The sequence below is a fragment of the Carlito syrichta genome, unplaced genomic scaffold (genome assembly GCF_000164805.1).
Source record: "Carlito syrichta isolate Samal-C Ts95f unplaced genomic scaffold, Tarsius_syrichta-2.0.1 Scaffold304521, whole genome shotgun sequence".
Taxonomy (NCBI): domain Eukaryota; kingdom Metazoa; phylum Chordata; class Mammalia; order Primates; family Tarsiidae; genus Carlito; species Carlito syrichta.
Genome location: NW_007248617.1, coordinates 675,122 through 692,569, shown reverse-complemented (window position 1 = coordinate 692,569; position 17,448 = coordinate 675,122). Strand labels below are relative to the sequence as shown.

General features: G+C 49.2%; 1 protein-coding gene across 1 annotated transcript in view; it reads right to left on the bottom strand.

Moving 5' to 3' along the window:
• Positions 1-17,448, bottom strand: part of AGPAT4 (1-acylglycerol-3-phosphate O-acyltransferase 4) — a 136,430-nt gene that overhangs the window by 18,267 nt on the left and 100,715 nt on the right. Inside the window, exons 3-5 of the mRNA XM_008060123.1 lie at positions 16,302-16,471; positions 1,734-1,895; positions 210-363 (exon numbers count right to left, since the gene is read on the bottom strand). Of these exons, the coding sequence (XP_008058314.1) occupies positions 210-363; positions 1,734-1,895; positions 16,302-16,471 (486 nt within the window). The remainder of the gene's footprint in view (positions 1-209; positions 364-1,733; positions 1,896-16,301; positions 16,472-17,448) is intronic.

Here is a 17,448-nt window from a genome sequence, read left to right as displayed (position 1 = left end):
CCCAGAAGGAGGGTACAGCCTGGTGCCAGGGCCACCCAGTGGTGCAGATGCCCCTTGTCCTGGTTCCCAGCCCCCTCAGAGCCTGAATTTAGGAACACACGGAGTCATTGGCCACATGTCAGCCAGGGGAAACAGGCAGGAGGGGTATGAGCTCTGCCCTGAGGACTGGACTGCACCAGGGGCCGCGGGGACACTGCCATCTTCCTTACCTACATTTCTCAAACTCCTCACGGTGACAGCGAAGCCCTTGGTGCGTGGCAGCAGGTGATGCTTGAGGCCGGGCAGCCCCTTGGCCTGGGCCACCTGCATGCTGATCTGGTGCTTCTTCTCCGTGAACCGCGTGCCCTCACAGTGGATCAGGAACTGGAAGGGGTGGTGGTCACATGCAGGTGGGTCACACAGGTGCACATGGCCCCGCAGGCACACATGATCCTATGTCTACATACAACCCTGGCAGTCACACACAGGCAAGCACACAGGTGCCCCAGGTGCACATGGCCCTGCAGTCACATGTCGTCCCACGGAAGTCACACACGGTCCCAGGGTCACATAGAGTCTCAGGGTCACACAGCCCATGGGCACACATGACCCCATAGTAACACACAGCCCCATGGGCACACACAACTTCAAGGTCACACACAACACCGTGTGCACATGTCTCATGGAAGTCACACAGGATCCCAGATCACATAGAGTCCCAGGGTCACACACAGCTCCAGGGTCACACATAACCTCACAGTCACACATAACCCCACGGATGACATGTGACCCCATGGAAGTCACACAGAGTCCCAGAGTCATACACAGCCCTGGGGTCATGCATAACCCCATGGTCACATATCATCCCCTTGAAAGTCAGGACCCTGTGGTCACACACAGTTCCGGGGTCACACACAGCCCTGGAGTCACACACCTATGTCACATGCCATCCCATGGAAGTCACACAGGATCCCATGGTCACACCCGGCACCATGGTCATACAGAGCCCCACGGTCATCCCGTGGAGGTCACACACAGCCCTTGGGTCAAACAGCCCTGTGGTCATACATGATCCCATGGACACATGTTATCCCATGAATCACACAGTGTCCCAGGGTCACATAGGAATACATGATCACACACAGCCCCAGAGTCACACATGACCCCATAATCACATGTTATCCCATGGAAATCATACCGGTTCCATGGTCACACAGAGCCCTGGAGTTACACATAGCCTTGTGGAACTCCATGGTTCTATGTCATCCCATGATCCCACACAGAGGATCCTGTGTGATGAAAGTCACACAGGATCCCGGGTCACACACAGCCCTGTTGTCACATACAACCCTGAGGTCACACACAGCCCATGGTCACATTTCCTGTGGACATCATATGGGATCCCAGGGTCACACATAGCCTATCGTCACATACAACCCTGAGGTTACACACAGCTCATGTACACACATGGCCCATGGTCACATGTCATCCTGTGGAAGTCATAGGTGATCCCAGGGTCACACATAGTCCTGTGGTCGCACACAACCCTGAGGTCACACACAACCCATGGTCACACACAATCCATGGTCACATGTTGTCTTGTGGAAGTCACACAGGATCCCAGGGCCACACATAGTCCTATGGTCTCACAATCTCACAGCCACACATTGCCCAGTGGAAGTCCCACCCAGTCCCATGGTCACACCCAGTCCCACAGGAGCCCTGAAGACATGGCCGCTGTGGTGCCTGCATACCAGGTATTTCTCGGGATAATCCCGGAGGTGTTGCAGGCTGGTAGCAACCGTCTTGCGATCCTGCTCCCACTTGCGCGTGCAGAAGACCATCTCGGTGAAGTACCACATCCAGCCAATGATGGGAACGTATGCCAGCTCCTTCTTGGCCAGGACTTTGGAGCCCTGAAACAGAGGAAGGAGCCAAGTGTCCATGAGAGGCATCTCCGTGGCTGTGGAGAGCCTGGTAGAAAAAGAAGTGTAAACATCACACTGAAGGCCTTGGGGACAGTCCCAGAACACACAAAGCCAAGGCCACTGGCCCTGGAGCCCTTCCCACCTGTCAGCTGGAGGCCATGGTGTGCCAGCTCGGCCAGTGGGGGCAGGCAAGGGGACCTGGTTCTCAGTCGGGGAGGGCAGGAGTCTGGGAAGACAGCAGGCTACGGGTCAAGGGTGTCTAGGAGCCTTGCGGATGCTCTGACCACCACCCGAAGCGTTTCTAGGTCATTGCTAATGCTTGCTAGGCCCGGCACGCATTGTGTGACACAGACCTGTGCAACGCTTTCCTACAGGTCTCACCCAGTCCCCAACTAACCCCGCTAGGCTCCACAGTCCACACAAACGTGAGTCTCCCCGTACAGACCCAAGAGCAGTGCCCAGAGGACTCGCCGGGCATGGCAGGCACCAGGCGGAGCTGGGAGTGAAGCCCAGACCAGCATAAAGGCCCGGTGCTCTCCACCACCCCTGCCAGCTCACCCTGAGGCTGAAAGTGGAGCTCGGGTGCCTGCCAGAGACCTCTGTGAGACTGGCACAGGTGTAAGAGTTTGGCCATCAACAGGCCAGATCCCTCTGGGGACCTCACATCAGTCCAGAGTCCCTGGGGCTGCTCAGTATGGCCCTAACCAGCTGAGCCCAGGCTGTACTGGCCTCCCCAATGCTGGAGAACACCAGGGCAGCTTCAACGGGGTGTAGGGGGCAGGGGAGACACACAAACAGCTTTTTCTTTTTTGAGACAAGGTCTCTACTCTGTCACCCAGACTGGAATGCAGTGGCATAATTGTTGCTCATTGCAGCCTCGAGCTCCTAGGCTCAAGCAATCCCCCCTCCGCCGCCGCTTCAGTCTCCCAAGTAGCTGCAGGCATTCCCCACCACACCAGTCTAATTTTTTTTTAATTGATTTTTTGGTAGAGATGGAATCTCATTACTTTGTCCAGAAAGGTCTCAAACTCCTGGACTCAAACAATCCTCCCACCTTGGCCTCCCAAAGTGCTGGGATTCCAGGAACAAGCTTTCATGCCTGGCCATTTAAAAAAACCCTGCATTTTTCACCCTTGATTGTGGAATTGGCCAAGATGCTCCTTCCTCAATGGAATCAATGACCGAGTTGGACAGCCGAGGCAGACTTAGTTGTTCTTCCAGGGACAACAGTCTGGTTATCACCCTAACCCTAAAACCCCAGAGCAAGAAGAGGTGATGCTTCAGCAAGACCCTCCCCCTTCTCTCCTCGTCACTTCCATGGCAACCACGCAGCTACTGCTCAGCACAGGGACAGTAAGCCACGTCCCCAAACCCACTGCAATGTCTCCCACCCTCCACTGTGTCTCTCAACCCCCCGCCATTTCCTCCACCAATCATCAGAGCAGAGAAAGGTCTAAGCAGCCAATTGTTACCTTGATTTAGAAAACACCCCACTTCTCCTTACACAGGGAGAAAAGGCACAGACATTTTCCAAATTTAGCATTTTCATTTTCTGATGGGTTTTGTTTTTCATTCAAATTCTCTTGGAGAAAACCTAGCCTTACCATCTGAAGCCCAGCCCTGAAGATTCAGGAGCCAGTCACTCCTCGTGGGTGACAGAACTCACTGGCATGGGGTTGAGGGCTGGCCATGAAGTGGGAGTAATGCACTTCATAGAAATTCTGCGTAATCCTCAGCTGGTAGGAATGGGCACTCCCATTTAACAGATGACCAGACTGAGGCTCAGAGACGTTAAGTGACGCGCCCAGCATCACATATCACTCGGCCACCAACTGGGGAAGCTGAGATCCAGCCCACACTGCCTGTCTCAGGCTGACTAGCATCCATGCTACCACGCTGGCCAGCCATGAGGGGTCACCTACCCAGTAGCCACTGCCCACTCTCCCTTTATCCACAGATTCTCCATCTGGTCCCCAGTGCAACACACTCAGGGACAGAAGATGCTCTTCTAGGCCTGGGGATGACCACGAGTGATTGAAGCCCAGTGGCTATCCTAGGCTGGTCATCAGCTCCTGGGTGGGCGCATGGCCCAGGGCAGGTCCAGTGGCAAGGGCTTGCTGAAGAGGTATGTGGCGGGGCCTCTGGGGATGATTTTGCTCCCTGATAAAAGAAAGGTGGTGACAGACCTGACCTCTTACCTCACGCACAGTTGGTCATGAAGCCTGTCACAGCTCTGGCCAGTAAGTTGCAACTCAGAGGCAACAGTCTAGAAATGCCGAGACCTATGAGGTGCCTACCCCTGGAGGCTCTGGCCGCAGCCCTGCTGTGGCTGAGGTGACCCAGTGTCTTTGTAGCCGAAGCCACTCTGCAGGGTAGGTCCAGCTGGCTGGAGCCTGAGGAAGCTGGGCCAGAGCCAGCAGCCGCACTGCCATTAGAATTCCTTCTCTTTTCTTTTTTTGAGTTGGAGTCTCACTCTGTCACCCAGACTAGAGTGCAGTGGCACATTCCCGGCCACCGCAGGCTCGCCCTGCTGGGCTCCAGTGATCCTTCGGCCACAGCCTTCCAAGTAGTTGGAACTACAGGTGTGTGCTACCATGCCTGGCTACTCCTTCTCTTTTTAACACAGGGTCACGTCCTAAAAAGATGGACTGATTGTCCTGCTCCTAGGGTGATACTGCTTCTCATACTGGAAATGAGAAGGGAATGCCAGTCACTCAGAGGTATGAAAACGGCCACCTTGATCACTACACTCCCATGGGAGCCCACCCACAGTGTCCATGCTGGCTTTAGGCCGTGAGAGGTCTAGTCCTCCCCCCGACATCAGTGAGTAATATTCTTTGTGTCCCCTCCTTTCATGTGTTTCTGTCACCTAAGCCTTTAAGATAAAAACAAAATAGACCAAGCAACAACTCTTGGCCAATGAGTAAAACCTGTGTTCCTGGTGGGTTCGACTCTTCTTTCTTCTTTTTTGATGAGTCGGGGTCTCACTCTTGCCCAGGATGAAGTGCAGTGGCCTAATCATGGCTTACCACAGCCTCGACCTCCTGGGTTCAGATAATCCTTCTTTGCCTCAACCTCCCAAGTAGCGGGAACTACAGGTGCTCACTACCACAGCTGCCTAATTTTTTTTTTTTTTTTTGTAGAGACAAGTTCTAGCTATGTTTCCCAGGCAGCTCTCGAACTCCTAGGTTCAAGTAATCTTCCTGTCTCAGCCTCCCAAAGTGCTGGAATTACAAGCATGAGCCATGGCTCCCAGTAACTCTTTAAAAACCATGTATACCTGAGCTCACTTGAAACAGAATTCGTGGTGATATGAAGGAGTTGTCAAAAGTGATTTGTTTTTCACCTTCAGAGTGCAGTGGCTAGATTATGATTGAATTCCTTGGCTCAAGTAAACCTCATGCCTCAGCCTCCCGAGTAGCAAGTATTGCAGACGTTTGCCACTACACCAGGCTAATTAATTTTTTTTCACAGGAACAAATCTCATTATGTTGTCCAGAAAGATCTTGAACTCCTGGGCTCAAGCATGTTGGCCTCCCAAAGTGCTGGGATTACAGGATGAGCCCTATACCTGGCCATTAAAAAAATGCATTTTTCTCCCTTAATTTTGGAATTGGCCAAGATGCTCCTTCCTCAATGGGAGAGATGACTGAGTCGGCACTTGCATATCCGAGGCAGGCTTGGCTGTTCTAGGGCCACAGACTCTAAAGTAGCAGCCTTTGGGGTGGGAAGGTGAGTGGTGCCTCCAGGCAACCGTCGGCTGGGATGTTGCACTCAGGTGTATTACCAATGAATGCTTCTATCCCACAAGACCCAAATGGTTCTCAGTGGTTGGCCCTTGGTGACCTGCTACTAAAAAGGAAATAGCAACTTTGACAGGGATGTGAGTATCTAGACCCAAAGATGGTAACCTCAGAGTCTATATTTCCATCACTAAAAACTGTTCAAATACCCCTTGGTGGGAGCACCAATGCACTATGGTGTGTACTACAGATCGTACAATATATAATACTATAGACAGGGTCAGCACATCACCATTCACGGGCCAAATCTGCTCTGCCACCTGCCTTTGTAAATAAAGTTTTATTGGCACACAGTACAGCTACTAGTTCATTTCTGTATCGTCTACGTTGTTTTCATGCTATAGCACAGGAGTGAATAGTTGTGACAGACGAAGGGGTCCACAAAGCCTAAAATATTCACTCCCTGGCCCATGACAGACAATGTTTGTCAACCCCTGATTTAGAGCCACTAAAATTTGTTTTTCTATGAATATTTATATCATGGTTGGGGAAAATCTTCTATAATGCCCAATTTTTCACAGAGCTAAAGTCAGAGCGAAGCCCAAAGCATGATTCTGACTTAATGAAACAAGTGAAGCAGAGGAGACCAACAGTAGTGGTTGCTGGGCTATCACATTATAGGTGATTTGTATTTTGCTAGATTTCTCTGATCTTTGTTATAAAGATATTTCACCACATCCCTGTGACAGTGCCACCTTCGAGATGTGGTTGACATCAGCACGCTCTCACCGTCTGCTTCAACCTTCCCATGAGTGAGGCTCTGGGTCAAAACAGTCTGTTTATGATGAATCAAAGGAGCAGAGGAGTCGTTTCTGTCTTCATATTGAACTAATGCATCTTTCAGCCTTAAGATCCTGCATGTTATCAGTAGGCCCAGGTCTTGATGTTGATGGTATTTGATAACTTGTTAAAATATTAAGGGAGAAACTTTTACCGTCAGAACTGAAGGAATGTCACCATTTCTTTTCCTCAGCAGAAGCTTGTGGGAAGCTTTGGACACAGTCTGGGTTTTGATCAGTCTCTGCCATGGCCCAGCTGCGTGACTGTGGTCAAGACGTGTCACCTTCCTGAGCTTCAAGTTCCCGGATAGTTTATAAGGAAAATAATACGTATTCCTTAGTGCCCCTGTAAAGATGTAATAACATACGGAAATGTGTACAAAAACACGGAGCTGAGCTGAGGACCTGACACGGGTGTTCGATGACATGCAGCCATCATCACCATGACAGAATATGTAGTGATTATGCATCTGTCTTCAGCCCGTTTTCTAAGCCATGCTTTAGCATAGTAATAAGCTCATTTATTAACTTATTTATGACCAAGAGACTAGAAACTATTATGAAAATATGCTGAGAGTCCCCTGGGGAACATAGTCATTAAGCTCTAACTATCAAAAAAAAAGAAGCCAGGTGTGGTGGTGTATACCTATAGTCCCAGCTACTTAAGCCCAGGCGCGGTGACTAATGCCTGTCAGCCAGCACTTTGGAAACGGAAGGTGAAAGAATTGCCTGAGGCAAGGAGTTCAAGACCAGCATGGGCAACATGGCGAAACCTCATCTCTACAATAAATTAAAAAATTAGCCAGGTGTGGTGACACATGCCTGTAGTCCCAGCTACTGAGGAGACTGAGGCAGAATGATTGAACCACTCCACTCCAGCCCAGGCAACAGAGTAAGACTCTGACTCATAAATAAATAAATAAATAAATATCACAACTCTCCCAGGCCAGTCAGAGGCTTTCTGTGTGGGGATGGCAAGAGCTTTAGGAAAGAATGTACAGAAAAATATGCCATTTTCATTGTGGATTTATTTCAGTGGTTGACCTTAGAAGAGTTAGATTTGTCAACAGATCCATCAAACAGATGCACTGTCTAGAAAAATCTAAAATTGTCACACAGAGTGACCACAACTCCGTAGGGACCAGCAGACCCTATGAGAGACTGAGAAATATTGGCATGTGCCCATTCCTCAAGGTTTGCCAGTAGGATCGCCAGTGAGTCATCTGGGTTCACCCAAGGTCATTTATTTCTCTTCGATATGTCAAATCCTCGTTTGTGAAACCCTCAAGTGGGACTTTGACAACAGGTGTGACGGGCACTAACAATAAAGCAGGTGAAGCCTGAAGCCTTTGATTGTGTTCTTGACTCCAAGTTGGCAACACTGTAGCAGATGTGGAAAACCAACCAAGCTGTCCAGCCAGTCACTTCAGAAGACACGCAAGTCTTCATCAGTAGCTGAGCCTCTGTTTTGATGTGTGACATGTAAGCTCCTCTAATTGGGGTCTTCAGCCCAAAGCCAAATGTCTGTGCAAAAGTACTGATGGAGGTCCCCTCTCCACTGGTACTGGGCAGGTGCTGGAGCAAGGCACTGGCTGTGATCATCCATGGCCTCAAGGTGAGTGGCGCTCAGAGGTCAGTGGAAAGGGGGAAATAGGAAGCTAACCATTTCTGCCTTTCCGCTTCTGCCATTAAACCCTACAAATAAGCTGTTGGACAGCCCCTCTTGCCTGCAAATAGAGGTGAGCACAAGAAAGGATGGCATGGACCCCAAATCTAAGTCCCTGGTGACAGTAAAATGCAGGCGATGACCCTGGAGTGGAAAATTGAGAGCCGAGTGTGTATGCGTAGCATGTGTGTGTGTGTGTGTGTGTGTTTGTGTGTGTGCATCTAAAGGTGAGACTCAGCAGGGCATGGTGGCTTATGCCTGTAAACTCAGTGCTTTGGGAGGCCAAGGCAGGAAGATTACTTGAGCCTACAAATTCAAGACCAGTCTGGGCAACATAGTGAGGCTTCATCTCTATAGTAAAACAAAAAATTAGGCGTGGTAGCACCTACCTGTAGTACCAGCTACTCAGGAGGCTGAGGTGAAATGACCACCAGAGCCCAAGAGGTCGAGGCTGCGGTGAGCCATTATTGTATAACCTGGGAGACAGAGTGTGACCCCACCACACCCGGCGTATTCCTTTCTCTTGCTTCCTTCTTCTCTGGTGCTAGGAGGAAAGCACTGTGGACCTCACACTACCAGAAAAATTCCAAGAGAGTCTCAAAATAAAACTAACCCTCTTCCCCCATTAGCCACAGCCCCAGGGGAAACGCATATAGCAAGCATCAAACTAAAGCACTCTAAGAATTCATCTCTCGGACTCCAGTGAAAGGCCTGTCACTTATCAAAGTGGCCAGCACATGGCTCTTAGTCAGGTCTTCCCCCAGTCAGCCTCCCGCCCCTGGCCATGGGCAGGGGAAAGGAGGGGCATTTGGGGGACCAACAGGGACACTTCAAGAGGCAGGATTATGTATTACACCGACTGCTCTGAGGGGTCCCAGCTGCCAGAACAAAACAGATGTCCTGCACAAAGCCCTTGTCCAGGCAGGGCTATACAGGTCCACGTGGCTCTTCCCAGTGTCTGCTCTGAATGGCCACCCAGGCCTTCCTGGCTGGTGGCGTTAGGGCTGCGTATGGGAAGACAGAGCAGAAGGCACTGCCGGGGCAGGTGAATGGGACTGGGGGAAATCATCGGGGCGATTTTCCTTATACCCGGTGTCTGATACCCATAGGTGTTAGCTGAACAGTTGTGGAAAGCAGGGACAGATGGGGCATGGGAGGGCACTGAGTCCGCAGCAATGGGTGTGAGGAGGAGGGGGCTGCTTTTGGGTGGCACAGAGTTGGTGGGAGCGGACCTCCCAGGTTATGGTCAGTTGCTGAAGGCTGTAAGGATGAGGGAGAAGGCCCAGTGCCTTATGCCGCTTTGAGCAAGCCCCCAGCTGTACACATGGTGGGTGTGATCAGACTTTGGTCAGTTATAGACTCTCACAGGATTCAGTTCTTCTGATAAAAAAAAAGACCTTGTTATGTCTAACGTGAGGCTAGACTTTTTTTGTTTAGGTTAGGGGTCCCACTCTGTTGCCCAGACTGGAGTGCATTAACGTGATCACTACAGCCTCAAATTCTGGGGCTCAAGCAATCCTCCCACCTCAGCCAGGTTTACCAGAGAAGTTGGAAAACTAGACCTTTAAAGATGAAGGTCACCGGGCTCGGTGGCTCAGCCTGTAATCCCGTGCCTTTGGGAGGCTGAGGTGAGTGGATTGCCTGAGCCCGCGGGTTCGAGACCCGCCTGGGCGGCAAGACCTCATCTCTACAATAAATAAAAAAATCAGCCGGGTGTGGTAGTGCACGCCTGTAATTCTGGCTACTCGGAAGGCTGAGGCGGAAGGATCGCCGGAGCCCAGCAGGTCGAGGCTGCGGTGGCCGGGAGTGGCCATTGCACTCCAGTTTGGGCGACAGTGAGACTCCAACTCAAAAAAAAAAAAAAAAGATGAAGGTCTAGACACATTGCTTTTTGCAGGACTGTATTCAGTATGAACTGAAGGTGCAGCTGTACTCCCGTGAGCTGCCCACTTCTTGCCCTGCCCAGTGACTCGCCTGGCCACCATTCTCTTGGGCTGTCTATCCTAAAAACCTAGCTGGTACATAGATGCCGATGGGTCCCTAGAACACTTACCTAACTGGAGAAGCCTGTACTACAAGGGACCCATTCTCCAAAAGATAATTTGGTTTGGCTGCCAAACCAGAAAGAAAGGTCTGGACATCAGCATTGCTGTTCTGGCTGAGTGGTACAGCCACTTATTACACCTGCTGCCGTAGTTTGTCAGCTCTGGCAGGGTGGTTTTGCTCCTGCCACTACTGGCGCCACCAGGGCATGTGGCAAACGCTCCACTGCATCTTCTGCAGAAACTACACATGACAAACATGCTGGACAAATATGGAAGATACGAGGGGAGGGACCCAAAAACCTAGAATTATCTTTTGGAGGATGGGTCCCTTGTAGTACAGGCTTCTCCAGTTAGGTAAGTGTTCAAGGGATCCATCAGCAACTACGTACCAGCTAGGGTTTCTAGGAGAGGCTGTGTTCAGCTTCAGTGAATTTTTTTTTTTTTTTTTTGAGATTCTTTCAACACATTTGGTCATTTAACGATAGGTGATTTACTAGCACACCTGCCCACACTGCGCTGAGTGTTCAGCTGTTACTGACCGAAAATGACATGATCCCCATACACCCCTTTCCCTATTCACTCGATCTCACCCTGAGTGACTCTTGTTTTGTTTCCCCAGATGAAAATGGTCCTCCAGGGGAAATGTTTTGGTGGAAGAGGTGAAACAAAAAATGGCAGAGGCACTAAAAGGCATCAAAATGGACAAGTTCAAAAACTGTGTTGAGCCGTGGAAAAATCATCTCAATAGGTGTATTGCATCAAATGGGGAGTGCTTTAAAGGTGATTGAAGTTTAAACATGTAAAAACAAATACACAATTGTTAATAAATAAATTCTGGGGTTTGGGGGGGCCCTTTGTATATCCATCGCTGTCATCACCATCATCATCCTCATAATCCCTCTGTTCAAGGCAGTGCTGAGCCCTGTGAGGGACCTGCCAAAGCCCCTCTGTGCAGGAGCCACCATTCCGCTCTCTTCCTCCTTCTTTTCCTTGTCTTTCTTTAAACGCAACTGCATGCCCACCTATGTTCAGGCCCAGTTGTTTGACGGTCCCTCAATGACATTTACTATGTGGGAAAAAGGAAGCCCTCAGACCAAATATCATGTCACGGTGGGGCAGACAGTGTCCAAGAGGGTCCCAAGGGTCCCGGCCTCCTGGAATTCACACCCTGTGCAACCCACCTTCCTTCCCAGGGGCATGGGCTGTACCGACTGATTCATTCTAACAAACGGTGTATGATGGAAGTGATGAGATGTCACTTCCGAGTTCTGGTGGCTAAAGCCCTGTGGCTTCTGTCCTGAGGGAAGTCGCTGCCACGTCCCAAACCCTGTGCAGAAGCCATATGCTAGGGATTAAGCCCTGGCAAAACAAATAAGCTTGGAGGCAGATCCCACACAGTTGAACCTTCCGATGGGACTATCCCTGGTTATAGCTGATTGCCCCCTCATGAATAACCCCTGCCAAAATCCCCTCTCAGTTGCTCCTGGATTCCTGAGTACACAAATGGAGGTAATGATCGAAACGCTTACTTTAAGCTGCTACTTCTGGGACTCATCACCCTGCCATAGAAAACTAACCCATATGATTTCTCTAAGGATCTAAAGATAAATATTCCAGTTGGCCGCAGAATCAACCTCCAAGCCCACAACCCGCCAGCAGATAAATATTGATCATAATAGCTACTGCTTATGGAGTGCTGGCCGGAGCCTGGCACTGCCCAAAGACTTGATGATCATGATCTTATATAACCTGCAGGGTAGTTTAGGCAAAGAGATAACCTAGCAGGGACCCGAAGCCTCAGGAATGGGCCCTCCTACCTGCACGCCTGGTTTATTTAACTCTTGTGGCAAGCACCCTCAGCTGCCCATATGTCACACTAGTCTCCAGGGAGGAAAGGATCAGCATGTGACTCCAAGATCACAAGTGCCTTTGGCCCATGCTGTGAAGTGCACCAGTGCCCAGGTCACTAGAATGACCATCAGCCACATGGGATTTTGAGTGTTTTCAAATGGTTGAAAGCCTCTGTTGTTTTTTTTTTAAAGAATTTCATTACATTCCCTCCAAAACCAAGTTTACATGTAATGATATCAACTTCAAGAATTTCCGCACATGTCATTGACTTCAATTTAAACTCACTTCCTCTTGGGCTGCCACAGGTGAGGGTGAAAAATGCCTGGTCAAGAGCTTTCTATTTTTTCTATTCTTTAAAAAGCAAACTCCTCAAACTCCAGAAAGATCTCAGCATTATTTTTTTTAAGAGATGAAGAAGTATTTTTTTGAAGGTCTTTGAGGACAAAAGATACTGTTGAACAATTAATGTATCAAGATGGGGTCCAGTGCGGTGGCTCATGCCTATAATTGCAGCACTTTGAGAGGCCAAGGCAGGATGATTACGTGAGGCCAGGAGTTTGAGACCAGCCTGGGCAACATAGTGAAACCTCATCTCTACCCCCAAAAAAGATCCAGTTGTGATGGTACCCACCTATAGTCCCAGCTACTCGGGAGCCTGAGGCAGAAAATCGCCTGACCCCAGGAGGTTGAGGCTGTGATAAGCCATGATGGTGTCACCGCTCTATCTCAAAAAAAAAAAACAGATTTAAAATTAAAAAGCAAAAACCTGGCTGTGCGTAGTGGCTCAAGTCTGTATTCCCAGCACTTTGGGATGCTGAGGTGAAAGGATTGCCTGAGCCCAGGGATTCGAGACCAGCTTGGGCAACTTGGGTAGACCTCATCTCTACAATAAATCAAAAAATAAGCCAGGTGTGGTGGTACGTGCTTATAATTCCAGCTACTTAGAAAGCTGAGGTGGAAAGATCACCTAAGCTCAGCAACTCGAGGCTATAGTGGCCATGAGCGTGCCCCTACAATCCAGCCTGGGCAACAGAGTGAGAATCCAACTCAAAAAAAAAAAAGCAAAAACCATGATGCTGGTCCTTATCTCTTCAAAGACCAGTAGAAGAGATGATCCAGTCTAGCGCCTCCCCTGGGCCGCAGCTCAGCAGGTAGCAAAGCTGTCCCCTGCAGTGTTGGGAGGATGCTCACGAGGTGGGCATAGGCTGGTGGCTTCTCCTGGCACTGCCCAGTGTCTTGGTAGCTCCTAACTCCCTCATCCTCTCCCTGAGTGGAGCTGGCGCTTCTTCAGGTGTGGCTTCATTAGAATTTGCACAGCAATGGCGCTTGCAACTCCTCTGGCATTTAGAGAAGAGAAGACCCAGGGCTTGAGGAAGCACTTGGGTGAGAATCCAGAAGACCTGAGAGTCCCGTGGAGCAATGAGAACGGGAGAGGCATGAGCCATCCTAAGGCCTCCAGACCTGCCACTTCACCTCTAGGTGGAGTCTCCCGAGACACTTCAACTCCCAGAATGGGTGGCAGGGCTCACACTCTGCTCCACACAGCGTCAGGTGTTTGGGTGTTCACAGTGATCAAGGGAACCATGGAACCATGGTGTCATTTAAGAAATCAAGGCTGAGCTGGGCATGGTGGCACATGCTTGTAATCCCAGCACTTTGGGAGGCAGAGACAAGAGGATTAACTGAGCTCAGAGGTTCAAGACCAGCCTGAGCAACATGGCTAGACCTCGTCTCTACAATAAATCAAAAAATTAGTCAGTCATGGTGGCACATGCCTGGGGTTCCAGTTACTTGGAAGGCTGAGGCAGAAGGATGGCCTGAGCATGGCAGGTCAAGGCTGCAGTGGCCGTCAGCATGTCACTGCACTCCAGACTGGGAAACAAAAGTGAGACTCCAACTCAAAAGAAATCAAAGCTGGAGATGAGCCAGCCTACGCTGCAGGCAGGATGTACACTCCGTTGATTTGACTTGCCATCCTCAGTACCCTTGCCCTGTGCTCAGAGTGGTCCATTCTCACAGATTCCAGATTCCAAAGGCTTTGGGAGCAAAATCCTATGTGAGGCTGAGACTCAGTCCCTGCTCCCCAAAAGTCTCTCTTTGACTCTGGACCTGGGTCCTTCCTCCCCATGAATTGCTTCTCCTCCGCACACAGCGGGTTCACCTTTGTCACTCATGTATTCCTGCTCCTTCAATGCTGGCTCTGGATGTCTGTGTGCCTCCAAACTACTGAGTTCCAAGAGGCATGGGCATGCCAGAAAGTCTAGGTGTCAGTTAGTAAGCCTGGTGCCCCCACAGTGAGACTCATAGGCAGTGAGACCCTTCCTCTAGCACAGAAGATGGACCATGTCATCCATCACTGGCATCCATGAAAGGGTTAGGACTAGATATTCTAGGGGATGATCTCACCTTAGAAAGAATAAAACCATAAAACTAACTGAGATCTCTGTCCAAGGCCTCTAAATCAGAGAAAGGAAGATGCTAGAGTTACACACACACACACACACACACACACACAGAGAGAGAGAGAGAGAGAGAGAGAGAGAGAGCAACTTAACACTGGGAGAATACAGTAAGTCCCCTACATGCAAACCTTCAAGTTGCAAACTTGAAAGAAGCACATTTGCTTTTTTTAATGTATTATTTCTCTCCACCAGGTGTCATATAGCCTGTTCAATATATACAGTACTATATAGCCAATTATGTTAGTTGGGTACCTAGGCTAACTTCTGTTGGACTTAATGAATTGGAATTACAAATACACTCTTGGAACAGAACTTGTTCGTATGTTGGGAACTTCCTGTAAATAGGAAAACCAAAGGAGAACTGCTAGCAGGAGCCTGTCTTCACCTGCCTCGAGGAATCAAACTCACTGAATTGTCTAGTCCCATCTGTCCGCCACAGTCTCATAGTCCCCGTCTCCAATCTTGTATATTCTAACCTCCATAATTTTGTCTTCGTGGGCTATGACAGGCAGCGTGCTGTGAGCAGCCCCCTTGTCTCCCCGAAAGCCATTGTTTCCAGGTGCAAAACCTGATCTCTAATTTTCTGGTGCAAATAGTCGGAGTTTTCTCGGTCCCAGACCAATACACACTGTGATTCCTACTTGAACACCTGAGTGCTCTTGGTGACTTCAAGTCAGTTATGTGATACAGGCTCAACCGCAACACAGCTCCACAGGTTAAAGACGACAAAAGTCAACAGCAGAGACCCAGCCCCAAAGGCATGCAAGTCATAGTTAGCCAGGCATGGTGGCGCATACCTGTGGTTTCAGCTACTTGGAAGGTTAAGGCAGAAGTATCACCTGAGCCCAGCAGGTTGAGGTTATGGTGGTGTGAGCATGCCACTGCACTCCAGCCTAGGTGACAGAGTGAGACTCCAACTCAAAAAAAAGGGGGGAGATGGTGGTAGTATATCATCTACTTCTAAGTGTTTCTGTAAGAAAAAGTCAAACTAGTTGGAAAAAATAATTTTGTGATAATCCTGAATTCTGCAGTTCAGACTCTCTCTCTTCAGGACTCAACTTTCTTAAGTCTACAATGCTCAAAATTCAGAGGCTATAGAGCATAGAATTTAAGAGCATGACCTGGAGTCAAACTAGACGAAGTCAAGTTCCAACCATTTTATAGCTATGTGACCCTGAGCAGAATATTTAAACTCCATAACTTAGTTTATTAAAAAAGGAAGGGTACGCCAGGCGGTGTCTCACATCTGTCATCCCAGCATTTTGGGAGGCCGAGACGAAGGGATTTCCTGAGCCCAGAGGCTCAAGACCAGCCTGAGCAACATGGCAAGACCTTACCTCTACAATAAATCAAAAAAATTCTCCAGAGTGGTAGCATGCACCTGTGGTTTCAACTACTTGGAAGGATGAAACAGAAGGATCACCTGAGCTCAGCAGGTTGAGACTGCAGTGGCCATGAATATGCCACTGCACTCCAGCCTGGGCAACAAAGTGAGACTCCAACTCAAAAAAAAAAAAGGCAGGGGGTGGTGTATACCATCTACTCCTAAGTGTTTCTTTAAGGGTTAGATATACTAACTGTTCAGAAACTGTCTGGCACGTCATAATCGCTGCATACCCTGTGTTATTGCCCTTAAAAATATGTTACACCTGATTGCAAACAAGAATGAAAAGCAGTTTGTTAGCAATATTTCTTCCACAAATTCTGAATGACTGAGAGCACAAAGGCAAGGGATGCTGTTGAACCGGAGAACGATGGGGTAGAGGGGTGAATGCATGTCCGACTTACCCCTAAGAGCCCGAAGCGTTCAGCCAGGCTCCAGCCACAGAGGAAGTCAATTTCAAACTTGTGGTTCAGAACCACAATGGCATTTTCCTTCCCATATTTGGTGTAGGCCTGCGGGTCCGTGAAGATGGTACACTCTGTGCCTGACCACCACTCCAGCAGCATCACCAGCTCTGAAACAAACCACAACAACAGACATTTATTTCACACATCCCCCTGTGCTCTGGGCCTGGCTGGGAGCAGGCTGCTGCCCTCCCAGCCAGGGAAGAAAATACTTTCTAGGGGTCAAGTTCTAGATGTTTCAGCACAGACCCCCGTCGTTGAAAGGCTTAGAAGCACAGGCAAAAATGAGAAAAACGCCACAACATTCTCCAGGGAAGGAGAAGAGGATGCTTCGAGGAGGCTGATGACTTATGCTCCTTGATTAAACACCTTGGGGAAAAATAAATCAAGCCTGAATCCATCAAGGATCTGTGCCCTTGTGTTTACAGAGCTCTGGAAGGCAACGTGAGGTGATGTATAGAATTCTTAATATCCTGGAAGATAGGCCTGGCGCAGTGGCTCAGCCTGTAATCCCAGCACTTTGGGAGGCTGAGGTGAGGATTGCCTGAGCCCGGGAGTTCGAGACCAGCCTGGGCAACTTAGTGAGACTTCATCTCTACAATAAATCACAAAAAACTAGCCAGGTATGGTGGTGTGCGTCTGTAGTTCCAGCTACTTGGAAGGCTGAGACGGAAGGATCGCCTAAGCCCAGCAGGTTGAGGCTGCAGTGACCATGAGCATGCCACTGCACTCTAGCCTGGGTGACAAGAGTGAGACTCCAACTCAAAAAAAAAAAAAAAATCCTGGAAGATGTCTAATTGGGATACTTACAAACTCCATCAAAGAACTTTAAACACCCAACACTTCTCTCCCATGTAAGGCACTTGAGGGATCTGGGAATAATGGCGCCCTGCAGTACAGGAAGCAGAAATACCAGCCCTGGAAGGGCAAGGGGAAATTAGAGTCATTGTACCTCAGGCCTAAATAAAATTGTTGAAATATTCTTTGCAGGAGCTTGTGAGAATATAAAAATTCTTTTTTCAGGCAATAATGACCACTTTGAATTTATTTTTCAGTTATGCCTCTAATTCAGGTGATCAAATTCCAA